The sequence below is a fragment of the Pezoporus wallicus genome, unplaced genomic scaffold, assembly GCF_028554395.1.
Source record: "Pezoporus wallicus isolate ANWC-B61680 ecotype Strahan unplaced genomic scaffold, APGP_CSIRO_Pwel_v1 contig_3817, whole genome shotgun sequence".
Lineage (NCBI taxonomy): Eukaryota > Metazoa > Chordata > Aves > Psittaciformes > Psittacidae > Pezoporus > Pezoporus wallicus.
Window position 1 is genome coordinate 7,489,534 of NW_026635157.1, and position 22,543 is coordinate 7,512,076.

Consider the following 22,543-nt stretch of genomic DNA (forward strand, 5'->3'; position numbering starts at 1 on the left):
AAGGATGGAACTTACAGATTGCAAAACTTGTGAACAACTGCTGTGTTGTAAGTTTTTTAAAGAAAATCCAGAATCCAGCATATGAAGGAAATCCAACTAATTAAAACCACCCAGGCTGTTTGCATTTTGTTCATTTTGCAAAGTGAATGTTAATGTTTGGTGCTATAAAACTATGGTGTGGTACAGAATATTCACTCTAAAAGTCCTTTTGTTGTCTGTACAAGATAGAAATCCTGATTTTTGAGTTTTCACACATGGAAAAGAATGTTCCAACACCTGCCTGTAATTGCGGGCGTATGCATTCCTAATGCAGAAGGTATGCACTGCATAAGAAGGTGATTGAGCTAAGTGGGGGAAACACCCAATACATGCGTATATAGAAGATGACAACTCATCCTCATTGTTTTAGTTTCAGAGTAGGCTAGTATTTCTAAACATGAATAAACAGAGCAGCTGGCAAAACGCAGGTTCATGCCTGGAGCCTTCCAGGCTTCTTTTCACTCAGTGCTCATCTGCTTGTGCAAGCACAGTTCCATCCTCCTGCTGCCTTGTGAGGAGGAAGGAGCAGCTCCTGCTGCCGAGGTGCTTCCAGCTCTCTGCAGTCGGGCAGGAGCTGGCGTTCCCAAGGCCGGCTTGCTGCAGCTGAGGAGACAGCACTCATAGACCCTCTTTGATTAGGATGTGTCGGTGTTGTCAGGGCAACTGTTAACAGCAGCGTATCATATTTTCTCCTCTTGTGTGGCGTGCTGAATATTTTAGTCTGCTGTAGCTGGAAGAGGCTTGCAGGAGGAAGGTGCTGCAGCAAAGAACCCAGAGCTGTGGGCTGGGATCTGATTTAACAGGTTAAGACAGTGACAAGCAGCATCCAAACTAAAGTGCCTTTAATTAGGGCTTTTCTTGAAGGTGGGGAAAGACTTGCAAGCCTTTTGCTGCCGACTGGATGTTGGTATTTATCATCTGTTTGCGTACTGCTTATCCATAGGGGATCTAGTACAAGTGCTCAAATGAGCAGGCAGTGTTGCAGCTAGCGGCTGAGTAAGGGCTGGAGTTTCTTACTTTTTTTTTCTTAATAAGCAAGAGGCAACAGCAACATGTCTGGTTCAGCTACTGCCCTGCGACAAGAGAGACTGAAGAAAAGTGCCAGGACAAATCCCCTGGGTTTATTCACCATTAACGAAGAGGATGAGCAGCAAAAGAATGAGAATTCCAAAAGACTGAAAGGTATGTTGTGATTCTGCAGCGTGACTGGGGCTGTGTGTGAAATACGCTGGACAGCAGGCACAGTTTCTGTTTTTATTAGCTCTTCTGTGTGCTTTAGAGACTCTATGTAACTAGTGCAGTTTGGCAAAGCATATTGGCACCCACAAACGCACTGTGCATGAGAGATGCCTGTATTTAAATCCCCTGGTTTGTTATGCAATCATCTGCTTCAGATAGGAAGAAAAATATACTTTTTAGTTATTAACCCCATTTTTTCTGCTAGGGACAAGGGTCCTGAATCAGAAATATATTAGTGAATTTCTGTGTGTTTTCTTTGATTTCTGCGCGCAGTTTGACTAAATACCTGTTTAAAAAGACAGGATACAGAAAGCTGCCTGTTATAGAAAGCAGTTTTGCCAAAGACAATGTAACATTACCTATACTTCCATTCATGTGCATACAAGGCAGTGTGCCTTTGGCAGAGTATAGAAAAATACACATTGTTCAAATATGACTTTCGTATGTCTGAGGGGAGTGGGGACACCAAACAACAAAACACCCATAAACACAGAAAACCCCAAACCCAACATATTTTAACTGCTAAAGAAAAATATTTATGGTGTTTAACTTGGGTGAATGGAAATGGTAGAGGCATGCTGATAGCCACTGGTTTATAACAGAGGTCTGTTAAGATTATGTAGCCCCTGTCTATCTTATATCATGTAATTAATGTTTCCCACATGGATCCTAGGATTTAAATTCTGTGGGTCTGGCAGAGATCCTTCACCTTACAATTGTGACTGGAATTTTAAGTGTGATTGTTAGAATTTTTATTTTCTTAGTGATCAAATAATTCCATTTATATGAGCACTCCTTTTTTGATCTTAGGCAGGATGGGGGTGAAATGGTAACAGATTTTTATTTCTTTGTTTACAAAACAAATGTTACTTTGTAGCCTCCAGACAGTGTTTCAAATTTCATATGTTACCATTCTACCATGTAACAGGAGAGGCTAGCAAACATTTAAATAGCAAATGTATAGTATGTATATTTATTAGAGCTGAATCATTTACAGCTAACTGGTTATTTTCTTTTTCTTAAAGGAAAAGGATGGCTTGGCAGCTTTTACAAACAAATTCAGAACTCTGATTTCTTTTTGTTTTTTTTGAGTGTGCAGCTTGTACTTTGTTTTCCTCAGCATGGTAAAGAATCTGACAGATTCAGTGACATGACAAAATACATATTGCTAGTCATTGTTAATGTTCCTAATGTCTTCTGGTCTTGTGTACATAGTTACCTGCTCTTCTTTGTATTTGAAACTGCCCATATAAAATGGAGATATAAACTCTAGTGTGAGGTTACTGAGGTTTTTTAATGTTTTAAGAAGCATATTGCTTTCCCTTAGCATCTGCTGGATGGCTTCTGGAGTCAACAGTCCACAGAGCTAAGAATCACCAATTTTCCTGGTTTTGTTCAATGGCACTGATAGTTTCAGAGGGTAAAATTTCTTGTTGATTTAGTGTTTTCTACTTGCAGTGGTTTTACAGATGTTATTATCTTTTGAATCTCTTGTAACTGAGAATCCAGTTTCTGTTAATCTTTTTTTTCCTCTTGTTGATGTGAAATGTAGATAGACAAATATGTTCAGAAGCGCAGACAGCAAACTAACAGGTGCATGTAGTTTTAATAAGGTAAAAATTTGGTGGCTTACCTTGAATGCTCCTAGTGAGAAATAATGTAGGAGTCTGTACAAAATATTGTGGAAGTACACTCATTTATTTTTCTTTTACTAAAGACTTAAAATGGCTCATACTGTCTATAGAACATCATTTGCGCACTAATATGTGTAGCTATTTACCCTTCTGTGCATTTGAATGTGTTATCAGTGGCTAGATGGGTTAGAGCTGGAATGCCCGGTCATGGAGAATGTATATATTCAGGATGGTGTTCTCCCCTTTCCTTCATGGTACCAAACAAGGTCACTCTAGTGCTGCAGCTCTGAGCAGAAACATAAGATACGTGGATTGACCCATGTGAGGCTTCCTTGAGTCTTTAGAGTCTGGTGTTCTGTTGCTACTTTATACAGTGTGTATCTCAATTCTTTACCTGTCCTGTTTGGTCAGCGAGCACCTGCTGAGATGGTTTCCCTTTCACCCCCCAAGCACATACTAAGTCAGTGTTATCTTTATGGGAGGTGGACTATGTGTCTTCTTCATTTGCCATTTCTATAATTGTGCTGGACCTTGTCTTTGTACAGCAGAACAATTCAAAATCCAAGAGGTCTTTAATGGATCTAATGCTCCAAAGTAATAAGGCAGCATGTTCCTCCATTAAGGATATTTTAATATCATCAAAAGTTTTAAGATAATCAACATTTTGGTAATTCAGGTTTTCTCAGAATACTGAGGCTTGGTTAGTGTTTGTATGAGAGTTGTTTTTGTCATCTGGGAAACATTTATGTGGATCATAAAGTGGCTATCATTTGTGAGATTCTCTGTAAATTGATTTTGATATCAGCCATTTTTTTTCCCTGTCTTTGTACTGTAATCTGAAGTCTAGTGAGCAAGGAGTTTGTTCCTCCAGTGTAAACAAGTAATGAAGTGAAAGTGTTTTTTATCTAGAGTTATTAAAAACCTGCAGTGATCTCTGTACCCATGTGCTCCTGATACTTCCTGTCCTTTGATGTGAATTGTATTCACTGCTTTTTCACCAAATATTTTCATTTCCTTTCCTCCTCCTGTCTTTGGGACAAGGCCTGCATTTTTGTTACATGTCTGTGTAGCACCCACTATTGCAGGGTCTTGAGGTTCAGCTGTTGCATAGTGCAACAGTGTAAATAATAATTACTTTAAATTGCCTTTTTTACTTGTATTAACAGCCTCTATTCTCTCCCATTATAACATACAAGAATTTTGCAACATAGCACACTCTTCAAATACAATTTGTATGGGTTTACAGAAGCTTATTTTGTACTTGAATTGTTTTTTGTTTTAGTCACCAGAGTTCTAGCAGTTCTGCAAGTGTATCCCTAGAGAGACCAGACAAAACAGGTACAGAACCACACACTTAACAGCTTCAGTGTTCCCTTAGAGCTTGTGCTGTAAACCAAGTATTATTTCTGTGACTGAAGATAGTGTGTGAATGTGGTTCTTTATGTAAATCACAAAGATATGTCCAGGTAGATTAGTGTTTACTTAAAGGTACCCATCCTTTTTGTGTGAACTTTGGCCTCAGCTGTTCCTTGAATTCAGGCACAAGCAATTTAATTCACCTTAGTATTTCCCTCCTCTGCCCTGTTGACTTTGTGCACCTTGGATGTAGTCTTGATAACTCTTAATTATATGAAATTAAGTGATGCCTCCTCTCCTCTTCCTCCTGGGGGCAAATGCTTTCTCAGATGTTGATAATGCAGTTTCTAAAGTTATACAGCATAGAAAAGTAATGCTTCTGTTTCTGGATTATGAAATTGAATAATAACTGAAATGGTTGCCTTATGAGATTTATGGCAAACTAGTGAAACAAGTCTCAACTAACCTACAGTGGAATCCTTCACCTGCCTGCTTAAATTTTAAGTGATAAGGGAGCATACCTGTAGTCTAAGTGGTACTGCTGTTAATACAAAGCTAGGCACACATGCTTTAGGTCTCTGAACAGTAAGATTGAATCTTTGTTATCTTGAAGGGCTTTTTCCAGTCCTTTGGTGCATGGCAGTGATGTCTGTGATTACCAGCATATTTTGTTGCTGTTCCATGGGTGGTTATGTTTTTGTGTAATGCTTTTAGAAATAAGAGAGAAAGCTCCCTCATCTAACATGACTATTTATGTGCTTAGTCTCAGTGTTGTGCATGCATTAGGAAAATATATATTCCTTGTTAAATTCAGTTTGGCTAACTTTTAATTTGATTATTTTGTTGCCATGTGTCTATACCCAAATACAAACTTAAGATACCTGAAAGAAAAGGGAATTTGGCATCTGCAAGGGCATTAAACTGATAGTCCTGGAAACTGAAACTGTACACCTACAAAACAGGTACTGCATGGGGTGTGGAAGTGTAATCTTATCCCACACTGTGGAGTCTGTGCCTCAGGCAGGATTCAGAATGACAGCTTGGTCTCTGGCTTTCACCACGCTTTAAACCAGCATAACTGCCTGGGATGGTGGTTCTCCCAGTGGCGCCTCTTGATGCTAGTCAGGAGGCTGTCCTGCACTTTGTTTTGGGCAGAACAGTGAGCAGCTATTAAAGGCTGGTGGATTGTCTCGCCACAATCAAGTACTGGATGTGTTCATGACAGTTGGTAGCCTTATCTTGCCCATCTGCATTTGGGGCAAAGTTAGGGGAAAGAGTGGGTAGAAGGAAGCAAAGGTACCAATTCCCATTACAGTGTTGGTTGTGTAAAGGGGCAGGGCTGAGAACCTGAACAATATGGTTTGTCATCCTGCACCTTCCAGTGAGCTCTGCTAATGTTTCTCTACGTTTCCTCTTTCTTTCTGCTAGCCAAGTCCAGAAGTGGCCAAAAGTACCTGTGATTGATTTTCAACTCTCAAAGTATCTGGGACATATGTTCTTTAAAAAACCCCAAACAAACCAACCCTATATTTGTTACACAGTTTGCAGCAACTGGGGCTGCAGAAGGAAATTGTAGGTGGGTTTTTTTTTCAGGAAGCTGATACAAAGCTGCCTCCTTTGTAAAATTTTGCTGCTAATAATGGTAGGTGCTGGGTAGCATGCAATAGCTTATTTATAATAAAGACAAAGATTATAGAATCATAGAATGGTTTGGGTTGGAAGAAACAAAGATCATCAAGATCATCTAGTTCCAATGTCCTGCCATAGGCTGGGACGCCTTCCACTAGACCAGGTTGCTCAACGTCCCATCCAGCCTGGCCTTGAACACTGGCAGCGATGGAGTATCCACAGCTTCTCTGGGCAACCTGTTCCAGGCCCTCACCACCCTATATGGTGGTGATCCTAATATGAAGTTGTTCATTTGCAGTGAAGCAAAGAGCCAGTGCTGGAAGTCTCAGGGATAGCAGAGAATACGTCTATAGACCAGTGGAGAAAATCTGATTTGTTCAGTCCCTCTGGCTTTCAGAGTGAAAGTCCCAGGTCTGAGGACTTAGCTTGTGTTGTAATGCCGTCTGTTCATCAAAGTGTGTGCTGGGATAACTGAGAGTTTATCTGTGCTGGATAGGAATCGCCTTACACTTCAAGCTCACTTCCATGAGAAGAGGCTTCCACTGCTGATTCTGGAAGATTGTGTTCAAATATTTTTGTCAGCTGTTGTTGTGGGGGGAAACAATCTGTGTTCTATGCCAGTGATCAGAGAGCATACTTGACATTGACTGTATAGATGGCAAAAGTCCAGAAAAATATGATGCTGCTGGTCTTCAAAGTATAAGCTATTTGTTAAAAGGAATTCAGGTTAACTTGGCACGTGAACTGAGGATAATAAAAATGAGGGAAAGATTGAATTTTTCAAAGTAACTTGTGTAAGTAAACAGAGTTATTTCAACCAAGATATAAATGATAACATAGTGTTCATCAGAGCTGTCCATGTGAGATCAGGGTGCAGTATTCGGTTACTCTACTTGCATGACAGAATGCTTCTTGAAGTTGCAAAAAGATTGCAGTTCAATTTAAACAACTCTCAATAAAGCTTTGTATAATAAGAAGCACCATTCATAAAAGATTGATAGCAAGTAGTGGAGTTTCTTCCTTATTCACTGTTACTACTGTAAAAGTAGTGGCTTTAAAAACCTTAAATTAGGCATATGATTCCAACCGTGGGAAAAATACATGTAAAAGGAATATAGGTTTATGGTTATTTCTTATGGGGGAGAAAGAAAACTGAAAATGGTAGATCTATCCAAGGACCTTGAAATTCTCTGAGGTTCTGTTGCATTAGTCTTTTTTTTTTTTCCTAAAAACATGCAAGGGGTTTATACAGCAATAGGCCATTGCAATAAGATGACAGCAAGAAGTGGAACTCTATGCCTTATCTGTACCACGTTACACATGCTTGAGTAGTACCATGTTTTTATTTTACAGTGGAAAAATGAAGCAATAGCTAAGCACATATTTTTAAATTAAATATGTTGCAGTTGGATCTGGTGTTTTTGTGACTGTGGTATTGCTGGTATTCGCAAGCTTGCCCAGAAACTGCTGTATCCATTTACTCCTTTGAAGTTGCCTTTGTATCCAGGTACATGGAAATCTGTTTATTTTTAAGAAAAAAACTTTTGCTTGTTATACTGAACCCCAGAGAGATCAATGAACACAGGCCTAGAGTGTTGTTTCTGGCCTTGAACAACTGGTGGTGGAACTCTGCACGCTACCAGGGTCACCTGAATTACTGTGAGTAGGTAATTGCTCTTCCTGCAGAAACTCACACATGTACGTTCTTTGCTTACTCAGCTACCCACGGAGTATTTTTGTGCCCTTTTTTAATTTTTTTTTTTCTCCTGTCTTTTTAAATTTAATCTGTGTTTTACAGCTGGAGAACTTGTTTTTCTGGTATTTGAGAGTTAAGAGTTCTGAGTGAAAGCATCACAAGTTCTGTATTATCATCAGAAGCCTCTTCAGAAGTGATTTATGTTTTTTTTTTTTTTTTGGGGGGGGGGGGGGGTGTTTTGAGGGGTTTTGTATTTGTTTTGGTTGGTTTTTGGTTGGGTTTTTTTTTTTAAGCCACATTAAAGAATTATTTAACTCAGTCTACCCAACCTCAGGCCACAGCAGTAATGAGCCAGGAGAACAAATGCCACAATGACCGATGCAATTTGCTTTATTTTAATGAATTACCTTCACTAACTTGTGTATCTTGCACAATTGAAGGTGCATCTTGCAGTGCAGTGAAAGTGAGGGAAGCTATGGGCAGTGTTTAATAAGCAAATAAAAATGCAGATGAAACATCAGAAATTAAACTAGTGAGTACTCTAAAACTTGGGCTTTCACATTTTGTTGCTTGAGGCAGTGTATTTTTCTCTTTTAGAGGAGTGGAATAATGTTTACCAAATTCTACACAAAACTCTATCTCATTGATTTATAGGTTTCACTATGACAGCCGTTTAATAGCCCAGTTGTCCAAACCCAGTCTTAGTGATCTGTATGTATAGCTGTAGTGTTACTACTAGTACTACATTCCCATGTAGGAATGACTAGGAATAGCATGCAGATTGTGTAAATCTTTTTATACTAGCAGTTTCAGAGAAGCACTTGAGTGCAAATTTCACTTACTCCTTTAAATCATTAACTTCTTGATAATGGCTAGAATGAGCAATGTTTCAGGAGGCAGGTCACTATAGCTTAACTTGGATGCAGTTTTTTTCAAAAAGTAGGATTTATGTCCCTGTGCTGGAGGCAGAGGCAAGTCATTTGGGACAGGCTGTGCTGACGGAAAGCTGATTTACTACATGAGTACTGACACAGACCACACATTAGTTGTCCTGTGTGCGCTGAGGAACTGTTTGATTTGTTTCAAACTAGAATAATACCTTCTGTGGCTTCAATAGGATGATGGTACAAGCTTCCTTCTAATTGTTTGCAAGATTAAAATTTCATTGAAGCTTTTATTCCCTTTTATTAATGCTGGGCGTGTAGATTATCTTCTAGTTGTTTCAGATCTGTTGAAGCCTAGTTTTGCTTTTTAGCTCTGTAGAGGCAACACTTTTTTTTTGTTTTTTTTTAAGAATTAGCTATGCCTCTGTAGACTTCAGTTCATGTCTAGTGTATAGAGTTTATCTGTACACATGTCAGCAAGAGGAAGTGGGTTTGGAATCAAGAATGTGACCATATCAAGCACAGGTATCTGCTGAGACTGCTGGGAAGCAAAATGTGGAAGTAGCAGAGATTCCAAATCATAGAAAATTCCAGTTGATGTCCTTCACTTAAGAATAAAAATTTAGTTACTTGAAGCACACTTTCTTTTCTGGTACTAGTATCTATACACCTGGCTTCAGGGAAAGAGAGAGTTTATTGTTGGGAGTCATAGCTGCGGATTTACAATTGGTCCTTAATATCAGTAACTGATTTCTAGTAGTGTGTGTTGGAGGCCAGATTTACAATAACTTGGAAGAGGAGGCAGTCAGTTTACTTAGAGAGTTACCCAGAAACCTCAACAACCAAGGAGAAATACTCAACGTGCTGGAAGTCTCAGAAGAAACTCCATGTATTTAAAGACTGCTATAGTTTTAGCACTGGCTACCTGCTCTTCAGTCTTTATTTCTCTTATTTAATACTGCTACAGTCTGAACCCCCATCTATGATACTAATTGGCCTGTCTTTCACATGGAGGTTATTTTTTATATATATATTTTTTTTCCACAGTCAACTTTTTTCTGGGTCTTCTCTTCCATCTGATTCAGATGTAGGGACAACTGTCCTTCCACAATCTGGCATGCCAGGTACAAGTGCTCACAGACCTCTTCTGTGATGTGCTGCTGACTTTTCTGTTTAGCATTGGAGGGTTGTGAAATGAGGCTAGTGCCACTGCACATCCCTGCAGCCAGAAAATACTTCAGCTCTTGGAGTTTCATTGTCAGAAGAGCTTTGCTGCAGTCTAGTGCCAGAGCCATCTCCTGTTGCCTGGCATGCTGGTGCTAGAAATGTGTTCTCCTTCCTTATCAGAAATATGGATGCCTCTGAAGAATCTGATGATAGTGGTTTGCACAGTAACTGTTAAGAAGAGTTTTTATTTTCTGTGTGCTGCGAGACAGTGAGGAAAAGGAGTGAACAAATAACATACGTTTTCAAATAACGTTTCTGCAGGATGCCTGAATTCTAATGTAATTGATGGGAGTATGATTGTAGTGCTGATGTCTTGGCCAGAGACAGTCTGACTAGTTGAAAGTCTAAGGAAAAGTCCTGCACCTAAAATCTCATAACATCTTAAAAGATACTGTTAAGCGTGATGAAAAGGCTCGAATTTTGCGTTCTTGAGTTCAAGGTCTTATTCAGCTTAATTTTAAACTCCTGCAAAGGCAAGGTTTATTATAGAAGTGCTGACAGGACTTGATTCACACTGTTGTATCTCCATGTACAAAGCATCTCGTTTCACAATTCTGCTTCAGAGAGCTTTTCAGAAAGCTGTTTTGGAAATGCAGGTTTATCCAGTTACCCGCCCTTGACATGAGAAGTCATTCTTTCATGCAGCCAATTCTCGCTTTGTTTTTTCCCTTTTCCAAAGTCAGTTTCCTCGTTGCCTGAAAGCTGACTAATGCACTGATGAAAATTACAATAGTAGATTTTACCTTGCATGCCAGGACGCCATGAATGACAGCAAATGTATCTGAGCTGTTTTTGAAGACACAGAGGTGTCATGTCAGTGGAATTTGTACTTGTTTATACTTCTGAGTGCGGCAATGGCAATGTGGTAGAAAACAAACTGCTGAACCTTCTTGCCTGTCATTCCTTCTTAATTGAAACAGTTAAAAAGATGTCAGTCATTGTAAACAGAAAAAAATCATTGTAAACAGAAAAATCATGGCAGTCAGGTGAAGTTCCTGATGACTGGAAAAAGGGAAATATAACTGCCATTTCCAGAAGGGTAAAATGGATGACCCGGGGAATTACAGACCAGTCAGTCTCACCTCTGTGCCTGCCAGAATCTTGGAGCAGATTCTCCTGGATGGCATGCTAAGGCACATGAAAAACAACAAGGTGCTTGGTGGCAGCCAGCATGGCTTCACTAAGGGGAAATCCTGCCTGACCAATTTGGTGGCCTTCTATGATGGGGCTACAGAACTGACGGACAGGGGTAGAGCAGTTGATGTCATCTACCAGGACTTGTGCAAAGCGTTCAACAATGTCCCGCATGACATCCTCATCTGTAAACTTGAGAGACCTCAGTTTGATGGATGGACAACTTGATGGATAAAGAACTGGCTGGATGGCCGCACACAAAGAGTTGTGGTCAATGGCTCAATGTCCGGCTGGAGACCAGTAATGAGTGGTGTCCCTCAGGGATCGGTGTTGGGACCGGTCTTGTTCAACATCTTCATCACTGACATGGACAGTGGGATTGAGTGCGCCCTCAGCAAGTTTGCCGATGACACCAAGCTGTGTGGTTCGGTTGATACCCTGGAGGGAAGGAATGCCATCCAGAGGGACCTTGACATGCCTGTGAGGTGGGCTGATGCCAACCTCATGAAGTCTAACCATGACAAGTGCAGGGTCCTAAACCTGGGTCAGAGCAATCCCAGGCACAGCTACAGGCTGGGCAGAGAAGAGATTCTAACTATTCTGTTAGAATCTAACTATTCTAACTAAGAGAACCCTAACTATTCTACGATTCTGTGATTTCATTGAGGAATGTGCATACCATCTTGGGCATGCAGTCCACACAAACTCCGGGCAATGCTACTTTCACATTTTGTATGCACTTTCATTAGGAAAAAACAGAGCGTGTTTACCTTGCTCTCTTATTCTCTACAGCTAAGGAAGAAAACAGTAGGTTTTGTTTAAAAACAGAAACAAAATGAAACATAACCAAACTTTTTTAGCCATCTATGTTAAAGTGCTGTGTTTAGTTGCAGTCTGAACTGCAAAATGAAAAGGTAAGGGAGTATAGAAAAAGGCAGATGGCAGTTCCCATCTGTAAACCTGAAAAGGACAGCAACAACCAGCTGCTGAGCGAGGTATTGGCAATAAAACCAGGCTGCAGCCCAAGCAGCTTGTGCTGCTTCTTGTGCCTGGGTTATCAGTATTTTGTTATGCTCTTACTCTTTCAATCTGTCTTTTATGAAATATTCTGTAATGTATTTATTTGGTTTTTTGCCAGGGTTTTGGATCACCAGGTTATTCTCAAGTTTAAGAAACAACTGGCAACTAGTTTGTATTCAGAGAGTTTCTGTGAGCCTCACTGTCCTTGTGAGTTACCTGGATTACTGCTGTAAACCACATCTCAGATGTTCAGTGTCACTCAAGACTGTGTAGAGTAGCTTGGCTTTTCACTGCAATACGTTTAACATAAACCTTTGTAGTTCGTAACTGACACAGAGCATAGGAAAGTCTGTGATGCTCACACCATGGTGATGGTTATGAATGTCTTCTTTTTCTATTAGACTTCTGTTTAATCACCATCCTCAGAGATTGCAGCCCCGCAACTACTATCCTTTATTAGTCTTCCAGGTAGGCAATGAGGAAAGCTCTTCAAGAAGCCTGAGGGGACTTGAGAAGGATTTCAGGGCCTTGGGGCAACTGCTTCAGGGTTCAGGAGCCCAAGTACTGTTCTCGTCCCTCCTGCCAGTAACAATCAATGACAGTGGTTACATCAGAAAAATCTCACTAATCAATTCCTGGCTCCATGACTGGTGTCAGCATCAGAACTGGGGGGGGGGGGGTTGACCATGGATCAGTCTATATGGCAAAAAAGCCTGCTGGTGACAGATGGGGTTCATCACTGGGGAAGAGATCAGTGTGGCTGAACAGGGAGATACTGCTTGAACTCAAGGAAAAAAGAGAACTTATCACCTGTGGAAGAGGGGACTGTCACCCATGAAAAGTACAGGGATGTTGCTAGGCTATGTAAAGAGAAAGGCGAAGGCACAAATGGAACTAAATCTGACCAATGCTACAAAATATAATAAAAATTACTTTTGCAAATATATTAACAATAAAAGGAGGGTCAAGAAACCTTAAGGAAGGGGTCTGTGTTAGTGGGAGGGTTTACCCTCATTTGTTTGTTGCTGCTCACTCTTGCTTGCCCTTGTCATGGCTTCTGGGAGTTGGTTCAACACACTGTAACCAGTGAGTCACGTCAGCAGACACCTGCTCCTGAAACAATGTGAGCTAGCATAGCTTTAGAAAGAAACCAGGTAGGGAGCCACCTGATGTGAAGGTTTGCTTTTTTGTTTGTGATGTTGGTAACGTCTGTTTTATCAGTCCTTAAAGACAGTCAAGATATGTCTTATAATGATGCTGTAGAATAATTGCAGTGCATTACTAGAGTTACTGCATGCTAATAAATAAGATGTTCTGTGGAGTAAGCAGGATTCAACAGCTGTAACTCAAAGTAAGATCTTTAATTTTTCTCGTAGGTTACAAAACCCTTTCGTAATGTGTGTTGGGGGGAGGAGGGGGTTGGCATTTACTTATTTTTGAAAGCCTTTATTCTTTCTCATTCTCGGCCAGTTCTCTGGCACAGAATATCCAACCTGACCTGTTCACTTTGGTTGACTAAAGCAGTGTGGAAGTACACCAAGACAGGAGACTGGAAATGAGCCAGAGTCAAGAGACGTCATAAAAATACATATGTGGAGTCATGTTCTTCCCTTAAGGAAGAATTCTTCTCCTTTTTTTTTTTTTTAAAGAAACCATCTTCCAAGACATGCTATAGGAAAATCAGTTACTGATTAACAGTCCTTCCGAGAACTGTGTTGCACAGTCTGCCTTTTCACATGAAAATTCGTGTGACTTAAAGCATAAGGGATGATAAATATCATGTCTAGTAACATTTACAGGAACAATCTCCGTTTCCCTCTCTGAGGAGGGGAAACTTGGTTTTGCAGGACATCCTGACAATAGCAGTTATAATAAGAGCTTTCCCAACTGACTCAAATATTTCAGGCTGTAAAGGGATTATTGAAAATAACTTTGTGGAAAAGCAGCCAGTTGGTGAGGCTCTAATTGCCTGTGGCTGAGCAGCAGTGCACCTACTTCCTATTCTCTGCACAGTGTTTTCTCGCTTTTTTCTTTTTTTTTTCCACAACTTATTTGATTGACCTTTTACTTGAATGTTTTTTGAACTGAAACAGCATTGATTACATACTCCAGAGGGTTTCGTATGTAATATAATGTGTATGTTTGTTGATACATATATCACAACATTCTTTTATAAAACAAGAGCAAAATGCTTTAACTGTAAGCCTTTTGAGAAGATTTTGCTACTTGCAGGTAGTAAAATGTTGTGAAATCACTGTCTGCATATGCAGAAACTTTCACTCTTTATTGCACTTTTGGATCTTTAAATGGGAAAATCGAGTAAGATTTGGCTTTCTTAATACACTGCTGTATTCTAAATGCTGAAGCCACCTTCCAGATACCTTTATTTTGTGTTGCTGAAAAGTAGTGCAATTATGTTTATACTCTGGATTATGTTTATATATTGCTTTTTAAAAAGGGAAATGGGGGAAATAAAATGAGGAAAATAAGGAGTGTGTTGGTGTCCTGCATGCCTTCAAAATTAATCAGGACTTTCAGCTGAAAGAGAAGTTAGTTTGTGCTGAATACAATCCACTGCTGAGTAAGTGCAGCATCAAGGCTTATGTTAATTGGCAGTGGCGCCTTTTTAGCAGTTTCCTGTGCTGTACTTTGTGACCTGGTTGGGCAGGGCTAGCTGGTCAGAGCTCCTCTGGCAGTAATGCTTGCAGAGTGGGGCTGTTTTAATGGACCATTGCATAGCTTATTGGTTGTAGTCCACTGAGCTCTACCCTTCATGTGCTAGTAGAGCCAAAAGCTCTGTGTGTTGGGGTGCTGGTGGCCAAGTGGATGGCAAGGGGAATTGCCTGCCAGGGTGATCAGCTGAGCAGGTCTGCTGCCCCTGTGTTGGAGTGCCTGATGAAGTACACAATTGTATCTCGTCCTATGTAGTTTTAACTCATCATGCAGAGCAAAGTCTGTCATAAGAAGAGATGCTGTGGGGCTGTTTGGCAAGAAGATGCATGTCATGATATGACATGTGAAACAATTAAGAAGGTTGGGCCAACTTTGTCCCTGCTGACATTCTTCTGAAGCAAAGTAAATTAAAAAGGTAGTGTATTTGACCTCCTATGTTCAGAATTAGAGCAGTTATCCTTTTCTCTTGGTAATGGACTGAAAACACTTATTGCCCCTGTTCCAGATCTCTGATTTATTGAGCTGAACCACATTTTGCAAGTAAACAATTAGTGGTGCAATTCCTGCTTGAAAGAAATAGCCATCCAGTATCCATTTCAAAGAATGAGAAAGCTTCCAAGGACAGGTAAAGCTTCAAGGCAGCTTCAGGTACAAGTTTCTCACCAGCTTTTGAATCCCAGATCTGTTTATCTTCTGAATTAATGATAGGTCCTGCTGTCACATTCAGTCATATCTCAGTAGGAGAACTAAAACCAGTTTTATAATTTTACACTGGCGCAATTACTTTAAAAATCATTCTTAATTGGAAAGTGGGGAATTACTATGCTACTAGGCAACTTGCAGGGCATTTGTAAAATGGTCTGAATTGCCACTCCCCTGAGTCAGGGCAGAGGCGTGCTGGCAGGACTGAGGGCAGTGCTGCTCCTGCACAGCCTAGTATCGCTCCTATGGAAAAACAAAGGGCTTCAGTCCTGAAGTACCCAGCCTGCCATTCTGGCCCCTGGACAGCAGGGCTCCACAGGATTTAATGGGAAGATAGGTTAAGAGTGTCTGGCACAGGGAAGAAAGGCGTTATGAGGAAGAATTATTTTCACTTTGATTGTACTTTTTATTCCTGAAATTTTGCTTTTTATGCTTCATGCTTCTTTGGTTACTTATTTGGGCTTCCCAGAAGGTTGCACTGTCTGTTTACTTAGGGTAGCGTCTATTTTGTGCCACTAGCTCTTCTGACTTTTGTGTTTCAACATTTCCCAAAGATCAAAGCTGCATTTATGAGACACCATTATGAGGTCCTGATTCCTTGGGTTTGTTCTTATGCTATTAGCAGTAAATGTCTAGATTGTTTTGCAGCCATACTATTGATTTGCACAGCTTAAGCTGTGGGGACCTGGCACTAAGTTCAACTCTACTGCATTTATTTTATTGCAAACATGAGTTAGAGAGAGAAGTGTTAAAATAATGGACTGTGAACGTCACCCGGTCTGTGTAAAGTCAGCACTTTTAAACGCACAAGCTAGAAGCAGCTGTACTGATGCAGTTAAGCTGTGCCTTAGAGATGATATCACATAAAAAGTTAAGTGGTACACTCAATTCTTTCATGTGTAGTCTCTGAATTCTGCATTATTTAATAGTCAACTGGTCCCAAAACTGAAAGTTCTTGGCCAGCTTTGGAGGCTGCTTTGTGGCGCATACTTTAACTTGTGCTAATGAGGCTGCTGCTTGAAGACTAGGCTTTGGCTGCAGCTTATGAACTGCCTAAAATAACACTTTGGAGAGTAAGCAGACTACTCTCACTACCGAATCAAATACTTAACTGCTGCATGGTTGTTCACTGTTCAGTACTTGCTGTGTTTGATAGTGTGGCTCTCCACACCATTGGTTCACCAAATTCCTCATTTCAAAGCTGTTTCCTCAAAGAGCTGCCAAACATGCAGCTTAGCTAAATGCAGAGGAAACTGTTCTGTTCACAGCATTTTGTTTGTTGGGAGAAAGAGGAATAGCTTGGGAGAAAGATGTGCTGGCGTGCAGGCTTCAATTCCTGACAGCTCTCACAGAAAATATGTGTAGATGTATAGCCACATCTAGATACAGGTGTGCTTATAACAAAGTGAATTGTGTTATAGGCAACAACAGTGGAAAGTGTTTCAAGAGGGTACGTGCACACCATGGATACTGTACAGTAGCTGCGCATCTAACTCTACACTGGAGCATTGTTTTGGAAAATGTGTGTTTCTAAGGAAAATGGCCTGCCCCCTGAACTGTTTGCTAAAGTTTCTCTCTCTTTCCAGTAATAACATCATAGTGAAACTAACTTTAGCTGCTGTAGCCTGCATTGATAGAAATTCCAGATTTATGGTAATAAATATAAATATTTTTGTTCTTTTTACATGACAACTGCCAATGACAGCGCTTCAAGCTTCTGGTTTCTTCTGTTTTTCATTCTCATTAATGAAGCCTACATACACTGCTGCTTAATGCTAGCTTCTTGTAACTGAAACTTGCTTATTTTTGCTCAACAGTGGAAGCCATGACTCTCCTGACTACTGAAGAGTGTATCAGACATCATTGGTTGGTTATATAAATGGGTGGAATAAGTTCTCTCCTCCTCTAGCAAACTGAGTAAGAGGAAAGCAAGTCTCAGACTGAATAACCTCATAACCATATTATTAATAATAAATAAAAAAGAAAGATTGTGGATATAGATCTAATGGAAATCCAAATGTGTACAGTTACATAAATGTGCTGTAGAAATGGTTAAAACCAGACTGGCATCCTAAGGTTCATAACACCATAATTGGAGAAAGTTCTTTTGCTAAAACTCTGTAATCAAATGTCTAATTATAGGTTTGAAAGTAAGATTATTCTGAAAATTTGGATCACACTGTTGGGCAGAGAGGGCTTTCTTGGACTACCTGGGTTGTGTAGAGGCCTTGTTCCTGGCAAATGGCTTGTGAGGAGTTGAAGAAAATGTGTTGTTTGTTCCTCTTCTTGGAATGGGAACCACAGGGCACTTCTGGTATCCATCAGCTGCCAGCCAGTTACCCTGCTGTTCTCTTCTTTTGGCTGTCCTTTGCATTACAGAGATTGTTTCAGGACAGCCATGGAAGTGATTAAACTTTCAAAAAGGGCAGAAGGGATCCTTACGCTGTTGTTCTTAATCCTAAGCCATCACACTCAGCTGTTTTCAGCAAATGCTCTTTGGAGATGGGGACTGTTTTCAACATGAGAGATCTGCTCTCAGAGAACCAGTGCTGTTATTTTATTGTTCTCTTTAGTGTTTATACGGTAGCTGTTTATGTAGTAGTTTGCTTTTGATTGTGAGGGCATTGCCCTGAGCATGCAGTTGCAGGCCTGCATTATAGAGGGAAAGGAGACTTTTACCGAAGTGCTTAAAAGCCCCAAAGAAACTATTAAGAACAGGATAAAGGAAGGACAAAGCTTACGGAGTGGGCCAGGAGCAAAGCCAGCAGTACAGTCCAGGAGCCCTGACTGCTGCTTCTTCTTATGCCACAGTGAATAATAACTTCTACAGGAAAAAAAGAAATAGTTTGTTTTATTACTGCTGGGAGGGGCAAGAGGAAGTGAGCACTTGTTCAGATTTCTCTGTTAATGTACTAAAAGAATTTCATGAGGACGTTGCATCTACAGTGGGGAACCAAGTTCCTGAATACTAAGCTGTATATAGTAGCTATATATATATATATATACATATATATACATCAGTGTCTTCCGATTTAGTACCAGTAGATTGAAATATGATGAGAACTTCAAGTGAACAGTTTCCTACATTTGCAATGTTTTTAATGTATTGTTTGTAGATCCTTTTATACTCCTTTAAAAGGACATGGACTGGAATTCTTTAAGACTTGAAAAAAACATTGCAGCAGTGGATTTTTCTCTTACTATTGAAATTTTTATTCCATGACAGTGGTCCATGTACAAATCCACAATGAAGCAGAGGTAATGCAGGGAACATAATTGCTGATGTAATCTCCCCCCAAACCATTTTTCTACTGCTCTTTGACAGCATTGACTGAATTATACTCTTTTCATGCAATTTTAATATGAAGTACCCACTTGCTTGAGCTTTTCTCCTTAGGATAGGCAGCAGAGTATATATCCTTGACTTTTTTAGGGGTTCTTTGCTTTGCTGGCACTTGTGATTTTACCCCAAGCCCTCTTCTTCTTTGTGAAGACAGATTAGATCAGAAACAGCTGTTTTTACATATGTGATCCTGTAGGCATACAATAACCTTGCCAGAAACACAGAATGGTGGGAGCACCAAGTCTCACCTGCCACGTGAATCACTGCCCTTTCATTTTCTTGTTCCATGCTTCCTGTGCTGAACCTTCATAGAAATAGGTCTAGACAGTTAAGCATCAAACTATAACAGTAGCTTGCTCACTAAATACTGCTATCATGGTGCTCTTTTCATAAGGACTGTGAATAAGTAGGCTAATGTTCACACTTCACAGGTGGATGACTGAACATTAGTATACAAGACTCCAAGACTGTCTTAGCTAAAGAAAAGTCTCCCTTCTGCTTCCCATTGTGTGGATTTCAGATTAAAAAAGGGTAGTGTTGAGTGGTAAGAACAAGCTGGTAGTATGTGTGATACCTCTGGCTTTTTTTATGCCTGGTGGTTCACCAGCAACATAACAAGACCCACTTGCAGAGTCAGGCCAGTTAGGGGTGCAGTGTATTGGTGGTGATAGCTCTTGCTTTTCTGCAACTCATCTAAACGTGAAGCCTTTCCTTCCGCTGTAGGACAATCCTCTGCTAATGTGAGGAAATCCATTTTGTATTGGTCAGTTGATACAGGCGATTATCACTTCACTCAGACTGAGATTTATTCCTCAGAGGTAACTTGGAGGGTAGTGTTAGGAAGACAGACTACTGTCCTCCCCACTGCCGAGATTAAAATGTGTTTGCTTTGATCCCAACTCAGTATTTTACTGAGAAACATGCATTTATCTGTTGAAATAGGTGAAGATGACTCTCAGATGTTTCTAGCTTGTTAGTTCATTTAACACATTATTTACTGCTACCTACTTTATTGTGGATGAGTGTTTTGTTTGTTATTATAAGGCTGTAACACTCATGTGGTTCAAGATGCTGCCTTTTAGCATGTGGAATGGAGTATTGAGATGGAGAAAGCTAAATTGTGAATTACCCTGATATTTGATGAGGATTTGAGGGGGTCTGTCTGGCATGCTAAACTGTAGTCAGCCTGTGATTCCTCTGAACACGTAGCACACTGATCTTTCTAGAAAAAGCATCAACTCTTAGCTTTTCCTAATGTTTGCAGAAAGAGAATAGGAAGAAACCACACTTAATAGAGAAACCAAACAGGGGAAACATCAGTCTGGGGCTATAGAGTCAACTCTGTATATTTCTGGTGTTTTTTTTTTAAGCACCTTTTTCTTTGCATAACCTTTTCATAGAAAGCCTGTACCAAGTGTTTTAATACACCCTTTCCCTGTTATGTTTTCTGTTGTGTATATGTATATATATATATATATATATATATATATATACATGCATTGCAGCTCTGCATGGAAATAGCTATTAGATGCTATTTTAAACTCAGCTAAATAACGTTTATTAAAAATTAACTTCAAGTATGAAAATTCATCTTCCTCCCTCTTTTCAGCCACAGCCTATTATGAAGGTTAGTGCCTAACTCTTCCTTGCAGCAGAGCTGCTCAGTCTTTATGACCTAAATGTATCTAGGGCATTCTGCAGCAGCTCTAGCCCACTGTGTGGCTATTTTTGGTGATGTAGCTTTTGTGTGGCAGTGCTGGGGAAGGATGGCATATGCTCAGTGCTGTGCATGTGACTAAATTAAGGATGAGTGATGTGGTTTGGTTAAAAAAAAAAAGTGTATGTATTTATAAGTATTTTTTAAAAATCTCTGTATAATGTTAAAACCCATACAAATTGAATATGCTCAGCTGCGTGAGTTTTCATTTTCCTTTTTTATTTAATTGTATGCTCAGTAGGCTATGCATTAGAAAGGGAATTGGCAAGTTAATTTACCCTATATGTCCGTGATGAAATAGCTTTTACCTCCTCAGGCCATGTGATCTGAACTGCAATGTGAATGCATCAGAATACACAAACACTGCTTTTTATTTTTAGAACCATTTCAGCGGGGGTGGACAGTGGTTTAACCTGTCCTCTCCTAAGGTTTTAAATTTTCTTTTACAGTCAGTACCAGGATGGTTTTGGACATGTTTTGAAGGAGCTTGAGTTTGGTTTTATTTGTGTGTTTTCCATACTCTGTGCTGTAGCTCAAGGGGACCACTTGCAGAGCAGGTTACCTGCTCATCATCTGAACAAGGATGATAAAATTAATGATAATTGATCTTTAGTATTCATAATCAAAGATAATTAATGCTTACAGTGTTTTGAGTTTGCAGCTCAAACTACACAGTGTTTAGCAGTTTAGCTCCCTAGCATTCCATGAAATCTAGTTGTTTCAGGCTCACAATTTCACATGGAGGGTTCTGGAGCCTTTAGTTATTGTTTCTGCCCCAGAGTAATCGGGTTCCCCAGCAGAAATTTGGGCCCAGTTGTGGGACCAAATGAGAATGCTTGCATCAGAACCAATAATCTGAATAAATGAGATGCTGAAAAGAGGGGGGAATAGAAATGTTTTCATCTAAAGATATAGATCCAGTTTGTGAGAGGCTAAGTGATGTTAGCAGCCCTGGGTTTATAAGGCTCTGACAGGACCAGATGTTCAATCCCATTCTCCCAGGCTTTCTGGCTCTATCATAGCCATAAGGCTGCTTTTTGTGTTGCAGCCCAGGTTTCTCAGTGGTGATAGGACAGAGCTTTGACTTCTATGGGCCTTTTTAAGCTCATGTGAGCTGGCCAGCATGTGGAATGGGTGGGAGATGCCCTTGTGCCCTACATGAGTACAGTAACTGTTCTGGCTAAACAAGTGATTATTGTAGAACCAGAGTGTTTATGAGCTCTTAGTCTTGAAATGGGAGGTCTAACAATGGCATGATCTTGTTGGAGTGACAAATCCAATTTTAATAATTTTGTAATAAACTTTTTATAAAAAGGGAAATTTTGAGGAGAATTCTGTTTGGTCATATTACATAGACCTTACAGTGCAAGGTAAAACATGACAGAAAACTTGACACTGTAGCACAGGATTGAATGCACTATTGGCCCTTTTTCTGAGGATAGGGGAAGTAATATAGCAGTTTCTGTTAAGCTGCTAGCAACTGATCTGTCATAATATTGGACAAAATGTTGACATTAATGGCTCTACTCTGCTTTTTGAAAAGTCTCATTTGTTATCAAGCCAATAGAAACACATCAAGAGTTACCTGAAGACCAGTAAATGTTAAAATGCCTAATAGTATACCCAATCACCTAAGAAAACAGTCTGTAAATGTGCAAAAATCCTTCACTAAAACTAAGGTCCTATCTCAATTTAATTTTTTATCTTGAAATGCATGTTGGGTTTTTTTTTAGTACTGCTGTAACTGATCTCTGCACTGAGCTGTTTGAAAAGGAAAGGGGGTATTTTAAACTGCTGAAGGACTGTTCAAGGCCAACATGGAGGCTCCACTGTCATCACTCTCCATTTTATTTGGAGGCAGGTTGGAGCTGGCTGACCAAGGCCTCCTTCCCAGACGCTGTGTTTTGAAATAGGAAGTGGGGCAGTGTGGTAGACAGCTGCCAGCACCAATAACTGGTGGCTTGAGCTGCTTAGCAGAGGCTAAGCCCAAATCTATTGATGCAGAGCACGGGGAAGTGCTCGGCAGACTTCTCCCCCCTCCCTGTCCTTGCATATAATCTCGTGATGCTGTGGATGTGACAGAATCCATTTTGATCAGATGTTGGGCCAGAAATGGTGACAGCAGGTCAGATGTGACCTCAAAAGGATATTTTGATGGCATGCCTTTTAGACACTTTCTGAAGCTGCACCTTTTCCTTCTGTGACACCTCCTCCTTTCTACTCTGGGTTTGCACAATTGGTGGCCTGAAT

At 40.2% G+C, this 22,543-nt stretch overlaps 1 protein-coding gene across 2 annotated transcripts in view; it reads left to right on the forward strand.

The window, feature by feature from the left end:
• The first annotated feature begins 559 nt into the window (after positions 1-559).
• Positions 560-22,543, forward strand: part of MAP7 (microtubule associated protein 7) — a 99,676-nt gene continuing 77,692 nt past the window's right edge. The window contains exon 1 of one of the 2 annotated variants that reach the window (XM_057407685.1): positions 560-1,221. In XM_057407685.1, coding sequence (XP_057263668.1) covers positions 1,092-1,221 — 130 coding nt within the window. In that variant the 5' untranslated portion in view covers positions 560-1,091. The remainder of the gene's footprint in view (positions 1,222-22,543) is intronic. The other variant, XM_057407694.1, reaches the window with a different exon arrangement.